General features: G+C 44.5%; 1 protein-coding gene across 1 annotated transcript; it reads left to right on the plus strand.

Annotated features, from left to right (window-relative positions):
- The first annotated feature begins 8,094 nt into the window (after nucleotides 1-8,094).
- On the plus strand, nucleotides 8,095-23,984 carry nmnat3 (nicotinamide nucleotide adenylyltransferase 3). Its single transcript, XM_062530739.1, has 9 exons — nucleotides 8,095-8,220; nucleotides 9,813-9,961; nucleotides 10,783-10,966; nucleotides 14,314-14,393; nucleotides 17,088-17,479; nucleotides 19,063-19,216; nucleotides 19,586-19,764; nucleotides 21,844-21,945; nucleotides 23,175-23,984. Exons 2-9 carry the CDS (start codon nucleotides 9,853-9,855, stop codon nucleotides 23,223-23,225), a joined length of 1,251 nt encoding a protein of 416 aa, XP_062386723.1. The 5' UTR covers nucleotides 8,095-8,220; nucleotides 9,813-9,852; the 3' UTR covers nucleotides 23,226-23,984.
- The last annotated feature ends 1,111 nt before the right edge of the window (nucleotides 23,985-25,095 follow it).

Raw genomic sequence — 25,095 nt, forward strand, 5'->3', positions numbered from 1 at the left:
TCTCACAGTGCCAGCCCCCCACTTGCCTGCGTTCTCTGCGTTTCTCTGGTAGCCAAGCCAAGGGAGAGTAGCTCAGGTGATTGAGGAAAACATTGAGGAAAACAAAACACTCTGAAAAGTTGGAGGAAATCGGCCATCTTTGCCCTACTGAGGAGACAATGACGAATTGGATGCACGGCTGTTCTTGCATTACAGAAGGGAGGATAAAGAAGTCTGTTTTACTGAAATAAGAGTATGCTGAAACACAACAACATTTGTGTGAAGACATGTGCAATCATGACAGATACACTCACATCCTCTCTCTCTCTGTCCCTCTCTCTCTCTTTGTCTTACTCTTTCTCTCTATCACACACACACACCCACATCCACCCAAAAATACACACGCACACGCACACGCACACGCACACTCACACGCACACGCACACGCACACGCACACGCACACACACACGTACACACACACACACACAGAGGTCTTTGCTGCTCTCCAACGGGCAGCTGGAGGACTTTAATTGAGACAGAAGCTGAGAGATACGGCGCCTTCACAGAGGCGCTTGCTCGAGGGAGGTGGAGCAGCACTGCCTGCCGTCGGAAGGACTACTGCATCAGGGAGTCCAGCACCGGCCTCATTTGGGGTGGGTTTGCCAGAACACCTTTGCGTGAGTGTGTGTGTATATGTGTGTGTATGTATTCGTATTCATGCTTGTGTGTATGCGTTCACATATGTCTCTGTGTGTATGTCTGTCTATGTGTGTGTGTGTGTGTGTGTGTGTGTGTGTGTGTGTTTGAGAGAGAGAGAGAGAAAGAGAGAGAGAGAGAGCACCCAGGCATGGAGTGTTATTCCTGTGCAGATTGGCCAGTGCTGGCTGGCGTGAGAGAGGGGAGCCATCTGAACAGCTGGGTGGATACAGAGGGTGATGAGCCACATCTCTCTACACACACACACACACACACACACTATCAGTGCCCCCACCACCACCACCACCACTACCACCACCTTCCCCTCCACTCATCACGCTGGTGCTAATGATGCATGCTGTGTAATTAACGCTTAAATGAAGTTGAGGCTTCATATGGCCGGTTTGACTTGAGAGACGGAACTGATGCACCTTGGAGAAAGGGGCACCCGCTAGGACTGTACAAAAAATGAAGAAGGCTTGCTAATCAGAGAGCTAGAGAAATGAGGGGAGAGAGAGAGTGAGAGAGAGAGAGAGAGAGAGATTGACTAAGAGAACGGGGGAAAGAAGAGGTCCTTGTGCTAGTGTCCCCTGTTCCAATCCCTGCCCTCCTGCATTCCTGTGGAAGTCGGAGGCCCTGCTGGACTGGCATCTGCCCTGTAACTGGGAGGCCCTGGGAACGCCGCTTGGCTCTCTGCTCTGTTCCCCGCATTCCTGGAGTTGCCACAGAGTCCCGAGGCTCGCAGTCATTCACGGCTGCACGGCCATAATTCCTGTGCCATTCGGATAACGCCGTCGCCTCTGTCTGAAAACCCACTCATAAATCTCGGGCCGCCTTTGTGTGCTCTCTTTCCTAGCTGTCAGTGCTGCCATCCCCTCTATTGCTTTTCATTTGTACACAAGTGCTCTGTTTCACTCCCCCTCGTCGTTATTCTCTCCATCCATGTCTCCCTAGTGATCCTTTTCTCTTTCTACATCCACAGCCGTTCTCACCTCTAGTTGCTGCTCACCATAATGGTTCATGGCTGTAGGTCAACCTGGAGGTGATTTTACTGCAGTGACAGTGCCAGACTGAGTGAAGCTTCATGAAACATACATGTGAATCTATACACAGGCAGTAGCATCCATCACCTGATATCAACCAAAAATATCCATGTCAATCAAGAAAAAGAACAAGAAGAAAATCAGTCAAAGCACCACAGCGCAATTGGCAACCATTTTCTAACATATACGAAAGAGTGCTTCATTAACAGTAAATGCTGTCCAAAGCATCATCAAGGCACAGAACAGCACAGACAGCACTGATTCAAGTGTCTGAAGAGGGAATCGCTGAACCAGTCCATTATACCAGCCTGCTGAGAACAAAAACTCCAGGCGTGAAAATCACAATAGTAATCACGACCGCCTACTCAACCAAGTGCTGGAGACGCAAAGCAAGCCCTCCAATGTGTGTGTGTATGATGCTTGGATAGACTACCTTGAATGGGGTGAAATTCTCAAGTCATTATCTCTTGAAGGTTTCCATGACATTTCGCCAACCTCCAGCACTGTTGTAGACACATAGTACACACCTAAGATCCTACTCTGACAGTTCTGGGAGATATCTTGTGAGGGTTTCTATTAAGCCGGTAAATATCGTGAAGGTAGGAAGTACGTCGTGTGTATACAGGTAAACAAAAAACCTGCCCCGACGCTACAAGAACAAGCTGCTTCACAGTGTCCCGTGAGACTTAATTAGATCTGTAGACGACCGTACCTTTTATCCGCCACTTCTGGGCCATTTGTTTACTTTGAGCCGAGAATAGTAGGAAAACGCCTGTCACCCGTCTTCCTTACTGTGACTCTGCTACAGACTCCTCTGAAGCAGCTGCGGTGAATGCTAGATAAGATATCTATTGATTGTTGAGCCGAATAAATTTGACCATGCTTATGTTGACAAGCAAAACAACAACGTTGAGACCATATTTAGGCCTAACAATTGAGCACATAACCTGGACGTGTGGAAAAGTATAAACATTCTCTACACAGGGGTCAGTGAAATATTAATGATAGAAAATACGCACAGTGTCAACACCTCATTATTACGGTCGCAGTTGAACAGGGCGTGCGTATTAATTATTTAAATTACTGTATGAACTATGAATGCAAATTGTGGAAATGAAAGCACGTAAGTCACAGCAATGATCAGCAATTTTGCAAAGGCGGCTAAGATGCACATCAACAATATCCGGAGGCTAACATGCGTGGATTAACAGTCCAATCAACACATTGCATCTCTGCACATATTTTTACATGGGCTAAATCAATACCACCGTTTGAGAGTTGAGTGTAATTCGTCTCCGCCCATTTCGATGCATTTTTATCCAAATATCAAAACTTCACAGCGATTGAGCCAAGATCATGGTTTGGAGAGAAGCTGATGCTTCACGCAAATAAGACAAGACAAAAAAGCAAACATATGCCGTCTGTCATATTATGTACATTTTAAGTCATTTAACATTCGGCTCAGAGACGCTTAATCCTAAATTGCCGTCTGAATTGTGAGAACGATATACGCACCACGATATGCGGTGAACTGATTGCAAGTTCTCAGACATTACTTACCTTTACCAGCAAGAATGCCGCACTGCCCGAAAACCAGCAAAATCAGCGCCAATGGTAAAATAAGTCTCTTCATGGTGAGGATATCGGTCAGGACACGATGACCTGTGTGTGTGCCTCTCTGCCTGTCTTCCTCTCACTTGATAACCCTCACTCTCAGTGTTGAAGATTTGCGACGCCGGGTTTGCCAACCGTCTAGTGCGGAGGTGAATGTCGAACTGATGGTCTCGTGAATTGAACTCCGTTCGCGCTCAGAGCTAGGCGGGCGCTTAGACACGGCTACTAGACGGGACCGCGGATGAGAGCACCTCGGGAACAGACCACTACGTCACACAGCAAGGATGCTTTAATATTAATCCATCAACATGCGTTTGGATAGGTCTCAGTTCATTAAACAAATAGCCTATCGTTCACGCTGGAGTACCCCGCTGATGGACGGAGACTAGCCATTTATTTAAAAGTGAAAAGCAACATTCAGAATCTATTTTGGTCCCTAAATAGCCTGGGCTACAGTGGAGCCAAGAACTCTGTTCCGTTATCTAATTTCTAATTACTATCACCATTAAGATCATCAATTACTTCACGATTTCTGCAATCTACAGAGCGTGTCATTTTGAGTAGTAGACATATTCATCTAGGAACGGCTAAATAGCCAAACTCCGCCTCGAGGGCTTTGATCCATTTTTTATCACTAACATGGCAGCCTAGTCCATGCTTTTTTTTCATGGTTCCAATTAAGAACACAGTTTGATTATACCTATTTGAACAGGTAGTGGCACTTTTCATTATTTATTATGTGTGAGTGTTTCTCCTTTTAAAAGTATGAGTGTTTCTATTTCCGTGCGAATCGCAATACTGCCTCTCCCACGTGTTCGGTGCCCATCGCCTCTTCTGAGGGCCAGTCCTGCTCAGAGGCTACGCTTCATCCATCATTCTAGTCCGCAGCATCAGGTCTCCTTGGATTTATCCTGGTTACGTCAGTGGCTCCACTGGTCTTTGGAAAGAATCACAGCCTAACACAAGCCAGGAACCTTATTTGGGTGTCTGCTGTGTTGCAGATTTTGGCTGATCTGGAGGGGGATCACTACACAGTAGCCTTTGGCAAAAGCAATTCAGATTGCTCAGGTGTCAGGGCGAATTATGTGTGGTTGTGCGCCACGAGTTACTTTTTATGTTGTCAAGCTCTCGCATTACTCATAGGCCTCCACAATGGCCTTATGAAGCCTTTGAATCGTTTTAATGCATCCACGCATGTGCTTTACAAATGTGATGCATGCTTTACACATTTGATATTCTTCACAGTTTTGTCATGCTGATTTTGCCAATGGACTTTTGTTGGATGCTTAGAATATCCATTCTGCATAGAAAAAAGAGATTAGTTCTGGTTTGCTGCTGTTAACTTTGCCTTTAAAAAATGCTGTGTTGAAGTTGACATTCCATGACAGTGGAATATCCGACTTTTGCGCAATCCGTTTGAAATTCAACTCCATCAGTCCTTTCTGCCAAGGTTTTATTTCCCCTTTTCTTGTTTAAATGTCATTTTCCAGAAAGCCCCGGGGAAGTTCAGATAATCGGTTTAGTTTCCTGAAAAATAAAATGAGGTGGTTTGAAATGCCATATTATTTCCCGGGTCTTTCAGAAACCTAATTTACATGCACTGCCGATAGATTGGAAAAGCTATTATAGAAGTCGTTCATTATGGTCTCTCTGCTCGCTGCATTTCGAGGATGCGCTCAGTTCAGTTTGCTCTGTGGTCGACAATCTCTCCGCTCACTCCTCGGGCCTGTAGAGCGAGGGCAAACTACAAGAGCGCTGCAGACTGCGAGGTTTCCCCCAAAACGTTACCAAGCGAGCTAAGGCTAAAGCTGCACGATAATTGCAATTACCTAATCACATTGATATCGCAAGCTAGCCATGCTATATATGGCAAATCCCAAGTAGGGCTGTCTAAAAGAATGACACTGTCCGTCATGGCAAATTATTTTAAAAATCACATAAAAAAGAGTATTGAATCACTGAGAAGTTGTCATTAAACAGACCCAGCGTCCTTTGCAGTGGTCTAACCTTATTCTGTATCTTTCAAGAGACGGAGGCAAGAATTCATCTTAGCTGTCCCTTTAGCCATAATGGTGGTTTATGAATTATTAATTCAAATTCTATTTAAAATCTTATGAAGGCAATCTGTTCAAATGAAGTCAATGGTTTCTATAGCAAGACTGAGTCTTTTATTTTCCAGAATGTGAGTTCTGTCTCATGACATTTCTTATAATTCTTTAATAAAGCGGGCATTTTTCAAGCGCTGCATGTATCATTCGGCTATGTAACTCGTTGTACCTGTCTTTGGTGAAATCAGGACCACGGAGAGCACCCGCACCATCTAGCAGTACTCCTGATTCTCCAGAGGAGGGAGCTATGGAGTCATTTCATATTTTCAGGAATTCGTCTCAACTCTCATGTGATGAAATGTAAAACTAGGCCTATTTCAAAGCAAGGGCAAATGCAGCTGCTGTTCATTCTCCAATGAAATTAAGTAGTCTATTTATATCCGAAATTGCTGCAATAACACACGACTTAGGAAATAACAGACGATTTTGCAGGAGTCAAATCTGCAAGACTTTCAATGCCAACAAAACTCTTCATCTCAACAGAAAGCCTACAGGTATACCTTGAAAGTGTTTTACTATTTTTTGTAAGTGATTTCTAATATGTAACACATCCAGCAAATATCTCCTCATGACCCACTAGCTATTCCGTGTTTGAAAACAAACAAACAAAAATGAACACAGCCTTGGTTCTGTAAACTAGAAACAAAATGGGGCAGATATCTGTCCCTCAAACCATGATCAAACATCTCCAGCCAATCACCAAAAGGGGTGTCCAGAGTTTGGGGAAATTCACTTATCAGTAGGCTACCCTACGTGTTTTATACATGGAAAAACAACAAACAATGCCCCAGACCCCCCACCCAATCACACACCCAAACACACAAAACAATAGCCTCAACAGCTCCATCCCACAGATCCGAGCTTACCAGGGAACATGATATCCATCTGGAAAAAAATGCTTGCCCTCTGTGCTCTATTAGTAGCCTGGCGCCCGCCTGACTACGTACTTCCACTCATTTACATGTCTCTTCATACTCCGTCTGGTAAAGCTTGATCCAGCTTCGTTTACTCCGTCAAGTGCTCTCCGACCAATCAGCGAACAGATGGCGTTCCCAAGAGCAACTACATTTAAGTTTCAAGCCTATCGTTATCGTTGTGTCCCCCGTGGTTACATATATGATAAGGTCATGTGTGCATATGCCCTTATCATATCATATAAGGGTATATGTCGTTACCAAACATTAGTGATTGAACTCCAATGAATTCAAACTTCAGACAAGCGTCCACAAACCAGGAAATCAACGTTTGCCGATCAGATCTAGGCCAGACTCTCTGCGAAGAAGAGAGTCTGGTCTCCAGGCTACTATTACAGTGAGGCCGCAGGACAGTGCAGGGGTGAAAACCTCATCCTTCCCATATTCAAGGAGATTTGATTACCTGATCCTACAAAATCGAACTGCTGTCTTTGCCTGTGAATGTGAGGTGGGTGTGGTGTGGTGGGACAAGATAGGATCACCGGAGGCCTGCGCCTGAAGGTCACCCTGTGCCTGTCCACTGTCAAGCTACAATCACAGGGAAGGCTGTTGAGAGAAACTGGAGAGTCCCGGAAAAATCTGAACCTGCCCACCCCCCGGAATCACAAAAAAAGAAAACACATGATGGCGATCATCAAATTTCCATTTAACACCCTTCTCAGAATGTGTCTTTGAAGGGTAACAGAGAGTCGTCCTCCTTGAAGGGTGATCAGAAAAAGCTTTCTCCCCTTGTCTCAGGTTGCATATTTATGTTAAAGAGCTAATGCATAATGCATGAAGGACTAATGTAAGAGGGGAAGATTAAGGAGACTGCTGTAGGAGAGGCAGGTCTACATTCACAATGTACAAGCCACTTATGTAGCCTCGATTAGATTAGTGTACTGATGCTGTCAGTCTGCAACAACAGCAAAACAGCATAGCCTAACACAATTTTACCTATGGCTAGGGATAGGACTATTATAGACTATTATGAAACTAGGATTCAGTACTGCAGCAAGTGTGCCCTTTAGGCCAAAGGCGTGAGAGCGGGGTCAGGTAAGACAGGCAAGATAGATAAAATGTAAATACGATCTGATTGCATTAATTCACTGAGGAAGTTTCGGGCCACATACTTATCTCTTCATTAAGAACACTTGAAACTTGTTCCTTCACTTTCAAATATCCCAGAGTATTTGATTAACCCCAAGGTTATATTCGCACTTTCTAGAAATTCATTCAAAGCTGAGCGAATAATCTTCTTAGAGTTTGTTTGGCAGAGTTATAAAATCTACAACTGGCCACTAGTGTGCACTGTTGTCTCGTGTTCTTGGTGTAATCGGGCAGTCTGACGTTCCGACCGGGGAACACTTAAAGTGTAACACATGCACTTTATGCAAACCCTCGAAAAGGTAAACTTGTGTTATTTCTATAACCAGCTCCCGCGGAGAGCCAACCTTTTCACATCTAACGCCGTCGTATAGATCTGTACAAAATAGAAATTCTGAAGATTTAGCAATTACACATTAACGTAGGCTATGGCTTGCTTAATACTTAAGGTAGTTACTTAGCTTGCTAACGTTAGCAAAGTTGCCAGTCGTGACTGAGGTTAACTGTGTTCTTGACTGTGTGATTCTTTCAGTGTGCATGGCATATGAGACACGTTGATGTGCGGTGTCGTTAATAGGCTGTTACAACCTGTTACAACAAGTGCAGGTTGTAGGCTAACATCAATAGTGCTAACTAAACAGACATTCGTAGTTTGATATAGCGAGCAATAATAGGTTACTTGAAAGCTGAAAGCTTGTTTTTCCAAGTGTACGATCAAGGTCAGTTTTATGCCTCGTCTCGGATTAGTATTGTGTCAGTTTCTGAAGAAAGCATTTGGCTATAATGTTACGCAGGCACATGTCGTCATGTTCATCGTTCGATTTCTGATACAGCTTCAGGCAACATTGTAGACTAATCTCTCATTTAAATAGTTCTATACGCAGATTGTTACTTTAACGAGAAGAGGCGTGTAAGAGGCATGTCAGGAATTGATTTTAGCCTATGAACCTGCTCAACAAAATTGTTAGTAGCCTACTTCTCTGCCAACAAATAGTCTACGTCCACCAGTTGTAGCCAATCAAACGATGTTGACCTTATGTAGAGAATAAGTCATGATTCACGTAGCACTGGTCACAACAAAAGGCCACAACGTGAAATGCGTTTAAAACCAAGGACCTGAGAGGTACCGCTCTTCTCTTCAGTGAAGCTACACACAGTTTTATTTTGAGGGACAGGCTGACCCCCAAACCGGCTTCTTTACAGTGTGCTCACAGGACAGGCAGCTAATGGATTGTGAGGAGATGTTTGCTGAATGTGACAAAAAAATTGGTATGGGCTTGAAATTGTGTGCATCCAAGTGCCCGGCTGATGGCAGAATTTTAGAGCTGTTTCCCATGATTAATTTGAAGGTGATGTGCTCACTATGTGACTATAGATGTTTAGGCCTCAACATTTGGAGTGAAGTAATCACTGTGTAAAAGCCATCTTCAATCATATTCTATTTTAACTCGAGAAAATTGTGTTGAACGTGTGGCGTATTTCTGTCTACAAGGTTGAAGCTGATGCACTTGCTGTCGGCTGTTCTGTGCCAGACATCAAGGTGTTTTATATTGACTCTCCATTCATTAAAAGATAGTCAATGTTTGCTTATTGATTCATTGTTTCGGCATAATATTGGCCTAGCCTGAGTTATGCTCAAATCAAAGTACGACTCCAGGGACCCCTAACAGTAAAATGTCTTTATTAGGAGATAATTCCCTAGCAGGGAAAGGCACTTTTCATATATCAAAATATATCCCTTTCCATGTGGTCTGTCCAGCCCCCACCCTCAATTCAAATCCCGGATATAGAAACATCTTGTGTGCACCCTAAATAAGTCTCATATAGTCCTTCTTAAAGCACACGCAAAATCTACCCTGTCAGCAGATTTCCATTCAGCACAATGCAAGCCCATTCATAACCCCTAATATCAGGTCACCAACAACCTTATGAGTATTAGGTCAGGTAATCCTTTCTCCAAGCGAAGATAGTCACCATTTTTCTTATCACAGGGTCACTTCACTAATAAGGCAGTGCTCTCATTATGGCTAGATCCTGGTCTCCCAGAGCGTGCATCCCCTTTCCCTAAAAAGTGATGAATAAATGTATTTCTACCACCGTTTGGACAGCGAGCCACCTCGTATTGAATCTCCACGCTAACCAAAAAAAGCGTGACCTTCATGGATTTTAACGCTCCTTCACCTTGGCGATGGCTGTTTGGAATTATTCTGATGTGCGGTATATGTGGGTGCATAATGTTGAGCTTAATCAGTCCATGGCCTGAGGCACTCTCTGCTTAGTTCTTTGCTCTCTCCACTCTTGGGTTTTACAGATTCTCTCTGAGGAGAGGCACATAGTGATCAGGCACTGAGATGGCTGCCCGCATCCCTCTCGTACTCTTGGCTTGCGGGTCCTTCAACCCCATCACCAACCAACACATGCGGCTGTTCGAGTTGGCCCGGGATCACATGCATCTAACTGGTGGGTCGACATCAGGGCCCACAAAGAAATAATGCAGGAAGTGCATCTGGTCGCCACAGTTGATTTGAGTGATGTGATCTGTAAAGGCACACCAAGCACATCTAGTCAGGCCTAGCTGGAGACAGTGGACCAGAGTATATATTCAATAATGGAATAAACTACCGTATGTAACAGAAGTGTTTCCTGTCACGTAGATTGTTTCAGAATTGTGATCAAGTATAGTACCAAACTGGAATAATTAAGTGTGGGTAGTTATAATAACGTTGTAGACCTCTCAAGTACACATAACCAACTCCAATATTTACCGTTAATCCCACCCATGAATAACAAGCCCATTGTATAGGCTAAGTACATGGTATGTACTAGGGATACACAATATAATGTAGAGTCTGTATTTCTGTATGTCCTCAGCAGTTTCTTAGCTTCCTTTGCTGAGATGTTCACTTAAGCAGAATAGTAGAGCTGGATTGGAAATGTCAAACTGTTTAAAGTATTCCTCTGCATCTTGATTGCATGTGTCCAATGTAGTTTATAACATTCAAGGATTAGAAAACTATGGATGGCAAAACATTCCCTGAAATAGCCAGAAAAATATAAATGAATAAGAATGTTTCCCCATGATGCTATACAGTAAATGTCAAAAATATTGAATATTGCACCAACTCAATTATGTGTGTGTATATATAGTTTACTATTGGCAAAAGAAACTACTTTACTGAAATATTAAAATACTTTTACCATGTTACATAGACATGACCCACATTGCAATATAGACTTCCTCTCTCTGATCTCTCTCTGAATGTCCCTGCTCCTGTTTGTAGGGCAGTACCAGGTGTTGGGTGGGATCGTATCCCCAGTGGGTGACGGATATGGCAAACAGGGCCTCGTTTCTGCAAAGCACCGCGTTGCCATGGCAAAGATGGCCCTACAAACTTCTGACTGGGTGTCCGTGGACGACTGGGAGAGTCAGCAGCCTGACTGGACGGAGACGGTCGTTACTATGAGGTGTGCGCTCACAGCATAGTCCAGTACACATTTTTTTTGTCAGATGCAGTAGCTCCATAAATTAATGGGAAACCAAGCCATGATGACTTACTACCACTCAGGAGGAAAGATGAGAGGTGTATGCACTGTTTGACTGTTAATAATATCAGCAGAATTACTGACTCTACCTTGAAAGAACCAATCACCCATGTCTCGTACTGTCCCTACTAGATACTGTATGCTCTTTAGCCCAACAGAAAATATATTAACATCAGATGAAGAGCTTGGATTTAGGTGCTGAATACACCACGCCATTTAGAAAAATATTGATTTCTATGAAAGCTATCAGATTGTAAAGCCAGTTGTCAGATGTTGGTATTTCAGAAAGGTGCTAGCTGAATCAGCAGACTGTGTTGAACAGTCCTGATAGACTACCAGCACTAATAGCTAAATAATAAATCTGGAGTGCTTGTGTAAAAAGACTGTAGCTGCGAGACTAGCCATAAATGCTAGGCTGTTATCGATGTGCCAAGCACTGCCATGCCTGTAGTGCCTGGTCGTCACATTAGGGTCAGGTTCTTATGACGTTCCACTCCTATTCTGATTTAATCGGGTCCAGTGAGCTGGTCTGGTGCCTATCGCACGGATAAGGTGGAGTTATGACTCATTCTGGGTCATTTGGATGCAACTCTGCTCTCTCTCTCTCTCTCTCTCTCTCTCTCTCTCTCTCTCTCTCTCTCTCTCTCTCTCTCTGTGACAGGGCCAGTGAATAATAGCCAGAGATGTACCCTCTCTATTCTAATGTGTTTTCATCCTCAGTCTGACTACATACTGGGTTTTTTTCCCTCGCTGTACTGCCTTGTCTAGTTTACCCTTGTCTCTGGTAGCTCCCCTAGGGCCACGCTCTTTAGTGGAGACATTAAGACTGCTGCCAAACTTTGACAGCCGCTATCTCCCAAGCGTAGTCCCACGGGACTCTGATTTACTCCCGGGACGTGGAGAGGCCTTTTTAAATAAAGACACATCTCTTCTTTTTCTCGCTTTCAGCCTGCAGCCCGTGCTCCTCTCTGAGTGGAGCCGAATGCTTTTAGGAAGTTAGACACCTGTAAATGCAGTGTGTAGCCACTGAGAAACGGATTAATTGACTGATTCATTGGCTTGGCACTCAGCGGAGAACATTTGAGAGGGGTGTGTGTGAGAGAGAGACTGAGTTAAAGGACCTGTTCCGAGATCTTGTGTTGCTAAGATACCCTTAGTCAGCTGAGCAGTTTTATGCGAGTTCAAATGGCAAAGTTCAAAGCAGTGCCGCCACTGGCACTACTTTGCCATTACAACACAGTCATTATACTCGGACTGTACCACATGAAAGTACAAGTCCACAGTAGCTGCGAGCAGAGAACTCATTTTCCCACGCTGCATTTCAGACCATGACACATAAAAGTCGATATTGTAACAGCAGCGTAAAACGGCAGAGAAGAGTAGAGGCACCAAATGACTCTGAGATGTGTTATTGTGCTAGAAGAAGAATCAACGAGTGCCTCGGCTCCTTTCGGCTACCTTGTGTGCAGCTCTCACAGTTGATAATGACCCATTCCTCAGAGTGGCGTAGCAAGTGGTTTGTCCAGATATTCCTACAGTCCATATCCTGGTGGTGGTCCTCTGTGAGAGCCTCACTTGGTCGTCTCTGGGTTTTTTTTGTGTGTGGGTTTTTTTTTTTTTTTTGTCTTTAGTCATCTAGATTGTTGTTGTCCGTCGTCATAGAAACGGTGCTCCATTGGAATCCAGTGTTAGCAGTGTATCCCAGGACACCCGCAAGTTCCTCCTGTCCTGGACCAAGACTGTGCTGCTGTCCGGTGCACACCAGGCAGACGATGCCCGTCTCCCTCAGTTCACACTCTGGTGCCAATGGCGCACCGCTGTGCCTGTGTCTATGAGATTGTGTTTGAGTGTGTGTGTGTGTGTGTGTGTGTGTGTGTGTGTGTGTGTGTGTGTGTGTGTGTGTGTGTGTGTGTGTGTGTGTGCAAGCGCTCAGCATTCGGAGGGACTGAAAGAGCCCCGCTGGGAGCGATCGGCATCACTCCCTTACCCTTACTCCCTGCAATGCCAACTGCTCTCAATGCCAAGACAATGGCTATTGATATTCAGCTGGCAGACCTGCGTGGGTCAGGAGAAAAAGGGGCAGCCGTTGAGGAGCGGTTGCGCCACCCTGGAGGGCTGCCAAAGATTTGTCTCGGCACGGGTCAGTGTGGATGAGCTGCCTGATTGGATTAGCTACACATTTGCAGTTTGAGGGGTTCACCCGTGTCATATATTGAACAGAAATCAGACTCTTGGGAGTTCATGGCCACAGCCTTACCACACACACATTGGCACTATCACACATTCGTCTCGGACACACACATAAACACACACACACACACACACAGGTTTACAAACTCATTCTCTCAGACATAGTCATAACTTGAGTGCATCAAAAAAATGTTCCCCATTAATATGAGTGCATCTCCTCATAAATGAGTGTACCCCTGTACATTTGGCGAAGCAGCTCACCGATGCCATAATGCAAATACAAAGACTCCTCGTTGGCAGTCAAATGCAAGAACACATCACATGTACATGGAACATGCTGTATAGTATGCGTCAGGTCCTGTTATAAACATGGTACACACACACACACACACACACACACACACACACACACACACACACACAGGAACACACACAAATACACACACTTAGCTTGGCTAAAGGCACCCCCTCACCCCCCACACACAAGCCTCTCCTTGTCCTCTCCTTTGCTCTCCTCTACTCTGCTCCGCTCTGCTCTCCACTGCCCAGTAATCTCCTTGAGGGAGGCTCTGGCTTTAAGCTGGGGTTTGTGCAAGAACCCAACAGATTAACTCATGAGGTAGCCTGTTGTCTGTGAAAAGAGGAGAGAGAAATGGAAGGAAAGGGAGAGAGACAGAGAGAGAGACATGCAGAATGACAATCAAAGAAAAACAGAGTGAGAGAGCGTGAACAAGAGAGGTAGGGCGAGGACAAGAGAAAGTTTGTGTGTGTGTGTGTGTGTGTGTGTGTGTGTGTTGTGCATATGTTTGCTAGGCCGAGTGGAGGCTGTCTCCCCAGCCGGATCAAGTAAACTGAATATGTGCATAAAGCTTCCAGAAGAGGATTACTCCCAACAGTAGACTCATTGATCTCCTCTCATTACTGATCCTTACTTCTCCCTCTTTTTTCTCCCTCTCTCTTTCTCTCACTCCATCTCTCCCACCCTACTCCCCCTCCCTCCATCTCGTTCTCTCTTTTGCACTCTCTCTCCTCCCTCTCTCTTTTTCACCACCTCTCCTACGTTTCTCTTTTTTCCCCAGGTACCATTATGGGCAGATTGCCAAGCAGTACCAGCACAGGATAGAGGCACTTAACAACGCACCTCAGAAATCAGCTTTGTGTAAGAATGCACACATTTTGTGATGTATCCGGGGGGTTTGGTCACCGTTCACATACCGTACGTCTTCATAATCAGTGGACGAATAGTGTCCTCCATCATACCAGAGGAGATGCCTCCATCTCTGTTTTATCTTAATTGTCTTTAAATGTCTGTTGCACTTTTGGCTGTCTGCCTTATCTCCCTCCCTCACAGCCTTGGTAAAACAAGAACTGATAACTGTGGAAGGATCTGGAATTAGATAAGGAAGCCTGAAATGACCACACAGTCATAAATTACAGGAATGACAGGATTTTCAGCAATTATAAAAGACCAACACGTCCCCTAACATCCCCTACCCCCACTCTGACAAGCACAGGCACAGACACACACACACACACACACACACATAACCACACATGTTCATATGCACCCAGCCTCACATATGTGCAGCCAACCTACGTTAGAGCTCAGCAGGTTTGCTGTTGATTTGTTGTATTTTTTGGCCTCCTGTTTGTGTGCTGAAAATGCATTTCCCATATAGACACCACTTACCATTCATTGGCCAGAATGATGAAGAGTGACAAAGGGAATGAGTATAGCGAGGACTGTGTGTGTCTATGTGAAATTGCACATTATGCAGCGTGTGTGTGTATGTGTGAGAGAGAGAGAGAGAGAGAGAGAGAGAGAGAGAGAGAAATGGTACATTATGCAAAGGCCCATTCCTCATGGTCTCTCATGGCAATAGTGAACATTTCCATTTTTAGATTTCTTTTTTTGTACTATTATTAAGCAATTAGAGACTATCACTTGCACTTAGAAAAGACCCATGTTTAATTCACAGTCTATTTGCATTAATTACAGGGACTTGACAAGAATTAACTGGTCTTTTTTCCATTCGTTTGGGCCGTGCCTGTTTTTGCGCAGTTCATTGTTTGTGTAAACACGATTTGTTTTTAAAGATGAATGATAGTGTGCTAATTGCACCACGGGATCTACAAATGAGTCATTATTCAGGCTGTGGAAAACAGTGAATTTGCCTTTCTTTCCATAGCGCTCTCAGTGGTATAGATAAAGAGGATTTGGGCAATCCCATGAAGTGTGTTGGTGCTTAAAGTGTATGTTTAATTACCCTAAAGCTTCTATATGAAGGGGCATTAGTGTGAAGGTCAGAGTTCACGCGCTAGCTCTGTGTCAGTGGCATCCGCTCCGACAAAGAGGGGCCTTCATACGTACATAGCCATGGCCTCACAGAGTTTACGTCAGTACACACTCACACACATGCACATACACACATCCACATACATAAACAAATGCACACACTCACACATGTACACCCACATAAACAAACACACACGCTTGCACGTGTCGTGTACACACATAAACAAGCACGCACACCCACACACATACAGTACGCACACACAAATAAACACAGAGTCACATACACGTGGACATCCACAAACACGCTCATTTGAATACACATCGACACACAAACCATCACAAAAGTGCACACACAGACATGTGCATCCACTTGCTACTACACTTTCTCTTTCTCACATACACACAACACAAGTCCTCACACAAATATGTTCAACCAAGCCTCACAGTCACCCTCAAAATAACAACCGCTGACAAATGTACAGCTCTCTCCCAAATATTTATTGCGGCTTACTGACTTGCGTGATTATGACTCGTATAAGCTGGACTGCCAGGCAGACAAAGGCTTTGACATTTAATAAATCTGAATGCCTTTGCAATATGGCACTCTTTGCTTGGACCAGAGGCAGCAATCATAGGGGTGAAGTCACTGAAGTGCAACCTGTCACCACTCACAATTTCTCACTACTGGGTGCGACCAGTCAAATTCAGGATGGAGTAAACAGAGACGGAGCAGAGAAAAAAAAGTTTATTGGTGTCCAGAACAGTCCTTGCTAGACATAATAATAATGCATGTCTCCTGGTGCATAGAGAGAGGGAAGATGAGACTGGGTTTTATTCACAGTCCTGTCAAACTTTCAGACTGCTGTGCCAGAATTACAACTTAGTAAAACTAGACATACGGTATGATCTGGTGTTTGTTTCTTCGACTTTTTCCTCTTTTCTGGTGTAATGTTGTGATATGTTTGGACTTTGGAGTAAGTAACATCAATTCCTGTATGTAGCCCTCATGTTAAATCATTATACTGCATCATTCACTAGCTAAATGAATAACATGAGATACTGACACTGTATAATTGTCCATGTATGGACCATGCATTGCACAGAGTTACATATTGGAACATCTCACTGACGTTATAATGCCAGCCATACACATAAACAGTGGGAGTAGTACGCCATTTGTGTTCTATCCAATAGTCTTTATTCAGATGTCATTCTAGAACTTAAAAGAAAATATTGTGGTCTCTTCAAAGAATGGTGAAGAAGACTTTTAGCAGCCCATGTGCCTTTGTTCTAGCTCTACTGTAGCATAGCCTCCTGTTATGTGTGCTTACACTTGTCACTCAGTAGCCCTATACATTAGGTTCATGTCCAATGTGTTCAACCTTGTAACAATTAATCTCCAATATTTACTACCTGTCAATCCCCACCCACCAAGACTCTGTCCTAGTCCCCCTATTATTTATGGTCCCACTTATACCCCTGTTCCCTGTTCACCGTCATGCTCCCCATTGTCCCGGTCTCCTCCCTCATGTGCTCCCCTCCTCCTCCCTCCTCCAGGTGAGCCTCAGCTCAAGCTGCTGTGCGGCGCCGACTTCCTGGACACGTTCCACGTGCCGGGCCTGTGGCTGGACGAGCACGTGGAGGAGGTGGCGGGCCGCTTCGGCCTGGTGTGCGTGAGCCGCGGGCGCCAGCAGCCGGACCGGGCGGTCCACGAGTCGGACGTGCTCTCGCGGCACGCCGCCAACATCTTCACGGTGCGCGAGTGGGTGCGCAACGAGACCAGCGCCACCGAGGTGCGGCGGGCCCTCCGCCGGGGCCTCAGCGTCAAGTACCTGCTGCCCGACGACGTCGTCGACTACATCCGCACGCACGGCCTCTACACGCACGAGACCGAGCTGAAGAACAAGGGCGTCAAGCTGCGCCCGCTCACCAAGCAGGGACTCCTGGACTGATCACCACTGACCGTATAATAACGGACTAGCTCGGAAAGCGTGGGAGGCCGAGACCGACGGAGATTCCAGGACCCCGATTTGTCTTCCGATCACATCACAAAACAGACTAAAGGGATTCATTTGTATGCTGAGACTGGAAAGCTACATTTGTATGTTAAAGCACACTTGCTGTTCATGGCCATTGTCAACAGCCCATCAGCTCATCAGCATGGACATGTAGAGATGGGAGCGATGCTCATTGTGCCTATGGGCCAGAGACTCGACTGCATACTGAGTTATGAGGCATTCACGTCTTCCCATTCTGTGTGAAATTACAGAGCCAAAGTCAATGACTCTTGGCTGTTTTAGCTTAAAATTGATTTTGGTTGAATAAGTCTTAGAAAATAACTAGGAGCAAGAAAGGAGAAGTGACAACAACCACAACACCAGCAGACAACACTTAGTGTTAGCTAACGGCTCTGAAACGTCATGTGTTTATTGAACAAAACCAAGATAGTAAGAAACTTCAAAGAAGGTTATTCTTCTCTTTTAACACAATGAAAACAGGATCTGTTGATGACCTTCGATGTTTGAGAATAAATCAAATAAAGCAGATTGAATTTCAGCAGGAAAACAATGAAGTGTGTCTTGTGTTGATTCCCACAGATGCTATAGGCCTACTGTCATTCTTTGCTGGACAGCAGGACGCCTTTTGTTGTGAAGTTTCTCTTGTTGGGGCCCTCCTGGAGTGAATCTCTGACTCACTCTGTCTCTAAAGGATGTCATTCTCCATTGTGTTGTCCCACAATCACTCTGAATTAGCCAAATGTCTTTTTTTTTCTGGGGAAGGAAAGCTTGCGTTAGTGCAGTTCTTGGCATTGTGTATGCGTAACTGCGGCACCAGGACAAAACTGAGCACACTCACTGTCAGATTAGGAGACTGATAGCTTCATTAGTAAAACCTTGTGTGCCTGGTGAAAGGAAGCACACTCATTTGCCAGCTCTTTGGTTTGTTTTCAGGCTGATGTTCAGAGTGTTACACTGACATTCACGTTTCATTTATTTTAATTTGTGCTTACTTCACACCATCTCTTATAGTGCCTGCGCACACGCACACACACACACACACACACACGCACACACACACATACACACACACACACATACACACACACACACACACACACGCACACACACGCACACACCACTGTTTGGAAGCAAATGCATCTCCAGTATTCCATATTGTCTACCATTTTTGTAGGCCCACATTACATTTTGCTAATCTGTCTCAAGTCAATAGAAGGGTTCTTTCTGCTGGTTAAAGAGACTATTATTGCTTTTTAATTCGTCCATCCATGGACATAAATTGAATAACTGCTGAGGCTTGCATAAAGGTTGTACTCCCTTGCTATTGTACATGTGATGTAAGGGCATGGTTCCAAGTGGGGACATGCACCTACTGATGTATAGCTTACAAGTGGTTACGTTGCAGGGTGGGCGGTGACCGTGGGTTACCCATTCATATTACATCAAGAGGGGGGGGACACTTGGAAATAATCGCATTAAATCGTTCTGCATAAAACAGGTGTGTCTGACAGCAGTCCGGCATTCGATCGCAGGCAATCGGATCTCTGTTACTCTCTATTTGCACTGGACTAAAGGAATCACACTTAACTTTCAAAATGCCAGCTGACTACTCCGGCTACTGGAAAATGATTGCCAGTGATAACTTCGAGGAGTACTTGAAGGGTCTTGGTGAGTTTCGGATCGGTCTTTTTCCCAACGAAACACAGCGCAGGGTGCTTGGTAGGGTGCATAGGTTACTTTTTCCAAGTGGATTTTTGCATAGCCTGTGCACCAAAAGGCAGTGTGGTGTGCATCTGAATTCTGTAGGCCTATTTCAGTGCTATAACGGTAGTGTATTTATTGTAACGATATGACTAGTAGGCTAATAGGCCTATATGTAATAGGATAATGTAGCCTACACATCGGGAGTATCCTAGATAGTTGTCATGTTTCAGGTTTGCCATATTCAGAAAAGTCTCCCTACCAGAACTCAGGAACTGTTTGTGTCACATTGCCATTGAAATAATTTCTTCCTGTATTATTATCCAAATCCTGCAGATGTTAATGTTGCCATCAGGAAAATCGCCGTCCTGTTGAAGCCCGACAAGGAGATCACTCAGGACGGCAATCACCTAGTTATTAAAACGCTCAGCACCTTCAAGAACTACCTCATGGACTTCGAGGTCGGCAAGGAGTTTGAGGAGGATTTGAGTGGCATCGATGACAGGAAATGCATGGTATGTTATCGCCTCTAAACGCAACTCTGGAAGTAGTCCGCTTAAAATCTTTAACTTCGCTTCACTGACACATTTTTCTTAACTTGTGTAAACACCACAGCTGTGCACTGCATTATTCAACGTGAAAACGAAATGTGCGCGCAAGGACCAACCAAGTTTTGCGTCCACTCCTTACGTTTCGAATAAGTAGTAGTTTGAGTGCGTCAGTAATACGGATTTTTGGAACTTTGCCATTCTCACCGCTGTTTGCTTACATGCAGGCCAACTGGCATGCTCTCATCTTAGTGCCTGAGCCTGTGTCTTGAGAGTGACTCGTGGCCATTAGTTTAAGTATTTACTGGAGAGTTTGCGTAGTTGTGCGCACGGGTTGTACCAATTATAGTATTTGACAGGTCGTGTGTGTGTGTGTGTGTGTGTGTGTGTGTGTGTGTGTGTGTGTGCCAGTGTGTGTGTGTGTGTGTGTGTGTGTGTGTGTGTGTGTGTGTGTGTGTGTGTGTGTGTGTAAAAACAACCCTATCAGTACTTCTGTTTCATTTTTTAAAGAGACATTTCCCTCAAGCATACACAAGGTTAATGTCTTATTTAATTGGATGGCCTGAATTGCCTGGGTGTTCCCATCCTGGCCTGAACAGAATTTGGAGAAATTTAGATTTAAAGAAATGTTGACAAATGTGTGTCAACACAAATCATTTCAAAGCCAATCCAGCAATGTTAGGGAGATAGTTTACCAGTACAATACAGACATCTTCATTTTGTTCTATCTCTCTCTCTCTCTCTCTCTCTCTCTCTCTCTCTCTCTCAGAACACACTGGTGGTGCTCTCACTCCCTGTCTTCATGTGTATCTCTCTTTCTCTTCATTTCTGTGTAGTGGCCATCTTTCCTCCTCTCCTCCCAAACAGTAACAGCAGCAGCAGCAGCAGCAGCAAACTAATTGAAGTCCCAGCCATCTTAAAGTAATAACACTACATTAACGACTCCCCACACACTCACTGGCACCGACCTATCGGCCCTCTTTCCATCTCCTGCTCATGCTGGCACCTTGTCAGGGTGGTATTGTCCTCGGCGATGTGGACGGATGCCACGTAGCATGCCCGGCGAAGGGCACCCTTTGTTCGCCCGGTGGTGAAATGGCCTGTGAAATGTGTAGGCGCCCGCGAGGCTAATGACTTGCACCGCGCCAGTGTGGGCTTCATAAGTCTGCCCAGTGAGCGATTTGCTTTTTAATTAAACGGGCTGGAGCGTCAGCATCAACACGCCAGGCCACACCACACCACACCATGGTGCTCCACCACCCCCCTGCCATCGCCACCACCACCACAAGATTCAACCACCACGCGGCACATTCTCCCCACCCCAGCTCCCCGCATTGTTGCATGTAATTGAAAGTGTGAATCTCATTAATGCTGCGTTGCAGGTCTTCTCTCTCTTGTCTATGTGTGTGTGTGTGTGTGTGTGTGTGTGTGTGTGTGTGTGTGTGTGTGTATGCACGCCTGTCCCTGTAGTGATGCTTCCTGTCTGTTTAGCTGACTGTGTTAGAAAAGAGAGAGAGAGAGAGAGAGAGAGAGAGAAAGAGAGAGAGAGAGAGAGAGACTCAAGTATAATTGTGTGTGTGTGTGTTTGCATGTGAGGTGCGTATGTGTGAGTCAGAGAGAAAAGCTCTTGTAGGCATGTATCCATATTATATTTTCTCCTCTGCCTGCTTTTCCAGACCATTGTGAATTGTGATGGTGATAAGGCTAATGTATGTGTGTGTGTGTGTGTGTGAGTGTGTGTGTGTGTTTGTCTGTCAGAGAGTAGTACACATATACCTTTATCCATAAAATGTCTCTTTGTCTTTGACTACTCTTCTCAGACCATTGTGAGTTTGAATCAAGTTAAGCTGGAGTGTGTGTGTGTGTGTGTGTCTGTGTGTGTGTGTGTGTGTGTGTGTGTGTGTGTGTGTGTGTGTGTGTGTGTGTGTGTGTGTGTGTGTGTGTGTGTGTATGTGTGTGGGAGAGAGAGAGAGTCACAAGCGCATACATAGACCTTTGTCCGTAACGTCTCTCCTCTCCTTCTTTATGTTTGGCTGCCCTCTGCAGACCACTGTGAGCTGGGATGGAGACAAGCTGGTGTGTGTGCAGAAAGGGGAGAAGGAGGGAAGAGGCTGGACCCACTGGATCGAAGGCGACGAGCTACACCTGGTGAGTCTATCAATAGCCAGACCCCTACTGTGTATGTGTGTGTGTGTGTGTTATTGAGGGATTGATGTGTGAGTTCATCAGTAGGCATTGGATGGAAAAATTTCTAGATGGGAAAATAATGAGTTTTGTTTGTGTTTGTTTGCTTTTGTTGCATGGAAGGCTGCGAGATGTATACTGTAAAAAAATAATAATAATGATAAAACAACAATATAGCAAAACGCTACATCGCAGAGATCTAAATTAATTCATTTTGTATGCAGAGTAATTTCTACCATTTTTGGTCCTTAGTTTACCAATCAAAGTGTAGCAAACATATTCATAGCCTAGAGGGGCCAATGTCTCTCTAGCAGAGACTGGGACTGAGGAGTCCGGCGGGCTGCTGACCGGGGTCAGACCCAGAGAGAGAGAGAGCAGACCATGTTGTTTGGAGTTGTATTTCATTTCCACCCAGAAATCTTTGCTTTACTGAGAGGTTTACTGCCACTGGTCCTGGTCTTACGTATAGGATATGTTTGTTTTATGTATAGGATGTTTCACAGAGGATTTACCACCAGCTGCAGATGTATTGTACTTTTCACTGCACCAGTTAATTACCATAGCCATGAAGAAATAAAAACATTTGTGTGTGTGTGTGTGTGTGTGTGTGTGTGTGTGTGTGTGTGTGTGTGCGTGTGTGTGTTTGCGTGTTCATGCTCTTAGCCAGCACATTCGCATTATTATAACGATGCTGTAGTGCCATCACAATCATGTTTATGGCCTGCTGGTAAAGATCATTGGATTTACGCGTGATCTATGAATGAAAACAACAGATGCTAGTCATCTGCTTGTGGATGAGAGGGAGAGCGCCACCGTTACATCTGATACACTGCACATGAGCTCCCTCCATAGGCCATAATAGGACCTGCAGCTCGATAGTGTAATTCTTTATTCAACCAGACACGCTCACACTTCTCAATAAATAGACATTCCCTTCACATTTTAATTGTTCATAGAGAGGTGCACCTGGATGTCTGTCACTTAACCTGATTCTCCCTAACACGTGTTTATGTTACCTTGTAGTCGTCTACTTTGAATGCAGTGCAATTATTTTTTCCAACTGTATGAAGTGATACTATGGTAGCACTGTGTAGTATGTAATAATATCTATGTAATCTATGTAATAATGTTTATATGAGATTGTTTTAACTATTGATCATTCTCTCTCCTTTTCCTTCTTTCTCATTGGACAGGAGCTGAGAGTGGAGGGTGTGGCTGCCAAGCAGGTCTTCAAGAAGACCTAAATCTGCTGCAAAGGCTTCACAGCACAGTGCCAACTGGAGACTGACGCAGACACATACACACACACACACACACACACACACACTCATACACACTGCTCTGGGCAAAGCTACTGCTTCGTGCCCTTAGTTGATGTACTTTACCCCTACCATATACCCCTCACTCCCTCCGACTGGTCTGGGTCCACCTTTGGGGCCTGCCTTGGCAGTGGTTTAAGGGTTCGTCCACCCTCACTTCAGAAGTCAACAGGCAAAAACAACAGGCGGTCACATTACAACTGCTTGACTTGTTGGTTTGTTTTGTTAACTCTGCCGTCAGGAATCTACCAGTTGCCTCCGCACAGCTGTGTGTGTTTGCGTCTTTGATTAGTGAGTCTAGGAGCAAAGTCCATCCCCTTCCTCAATAAAGTAGAGCAGAGTTCCTGTAATGTTTAGCGCCTCTTGCAGAAAGGGTGAGATAGCAGGACAGCCAGAGTTAATAGCACAGGCGAGAGAAGCAGCCATAGGTCAACTATGTAGAGTGGCAGAGAGAGACGGGGGTGCAGTGATCCTGCAGTCTCATGGCGCTGGCAGATGGATATATATATAGAGAGAGATGATCAGTGATCAGTGAAGCAAAACTGTGGAAACCCTGGAGGTCAAATCCAAACAGAGTCTAGTAATAGCTGAGGAGGCGGGTAGCCACTCGTGTTGTGTTTTCCCTGATGTTATATGACAATGTACCATCAATGAAAGAAATACCATTAAATGAATGAATCCGAAACCAAACATGAGTTTTGAACGTTTTCTGCCAGTTTGACCTCACTTTAGTAAGTTTTCCCATGATCTTTCCTTTCCGTTTGTTCATTTCGCAAACACCTCAAACACATGACTGTATCAGTATGTGTATATGACTGTCCACAAAATTCAAAATGTAAAGCTGTTCAACAAAAGATCAGAGGTGGTTATCTCCCATAGCGATAGCTCTCTTCACCTGATTCTTCTCTTCTCAACATGGCACTGACTGTAGCAGTGCCTCGCCTGAATGAGAATAGTTCCAAGCATGTGTATGCTTAAAAAAGTGTTGTGTTGCATTTTGCACTAACATGTACACATTTGAATTGTACCAGTCACAACATGTAAATAGAACATGGTTTAAGTATTTCTGTCACGTTTGGGTTTGTTGGGACTGTCCACCTCAATGAGCTAATTAATATTAACGGTGGATGCTTTAGACTGAGTTACTGCACACACATACTGTTGAAAGAAAGGGTATGTATCATCTTATCGAACTCTGAGAGATGGTGAATAAGCTAATTTCCCGAATTGTTGGCATGTTCCTTTAAAGCACATTCAAATAATACCAATGTCAAAAAGTCCAATAATTCACCATTTGAGTTAGCAGAACCCAATGTAAAGTTGCCATTATCTGTCACTTTAGAAATGACCAGTGTCATGATTTGAATAGAGCAGACTCCTTTCAGAGCAGAATGTTATTACATAAAAGAAAAGAAAAGAAAAAGTTTTTTTTTTGTTTACAATTTTCATGTCCTGCTCCGATAATTAAAAAGAAATTATCACCATCACATCGTTGAAAGCGAATCAGTGGTGGCTATTAAAGTCTTCAGAGATGCCAGACATATTTTGTCTCAAAGCCTTGGCCTTTTTATTTTAGTTTGCCTGATTCAGTTAGATGAATTGCAGTCATTAAGAGTTTGACCAGTAGCCTAAGTGCTGTTTTGTAGTAAGTGCAGTGTTTCTGTTTTTCGAACTCACAAAAGACCCATCCTCTCAGGCTCAGGCATTCAGTGGAAATATGATCCAAATTGTATTGGCAGTCAACATCACCTTTTATGTGACATGTTTCATTCTTTGAAGGAAAGAAAATGTATTT

Source organism: Sardina pilchardus, chromosome 2, assembly GCF_963854185.1.
Source record: "Sardina pilchardus chromosome 2, fSarPil1.1, whole genome shotgun sequence".
Lineage (NCBI taxonomy): Eukaryota > Metazoa > Chordata > Actinopteri > Clupeiformes > Clupeidae > Sardina > Sardina pilchardus.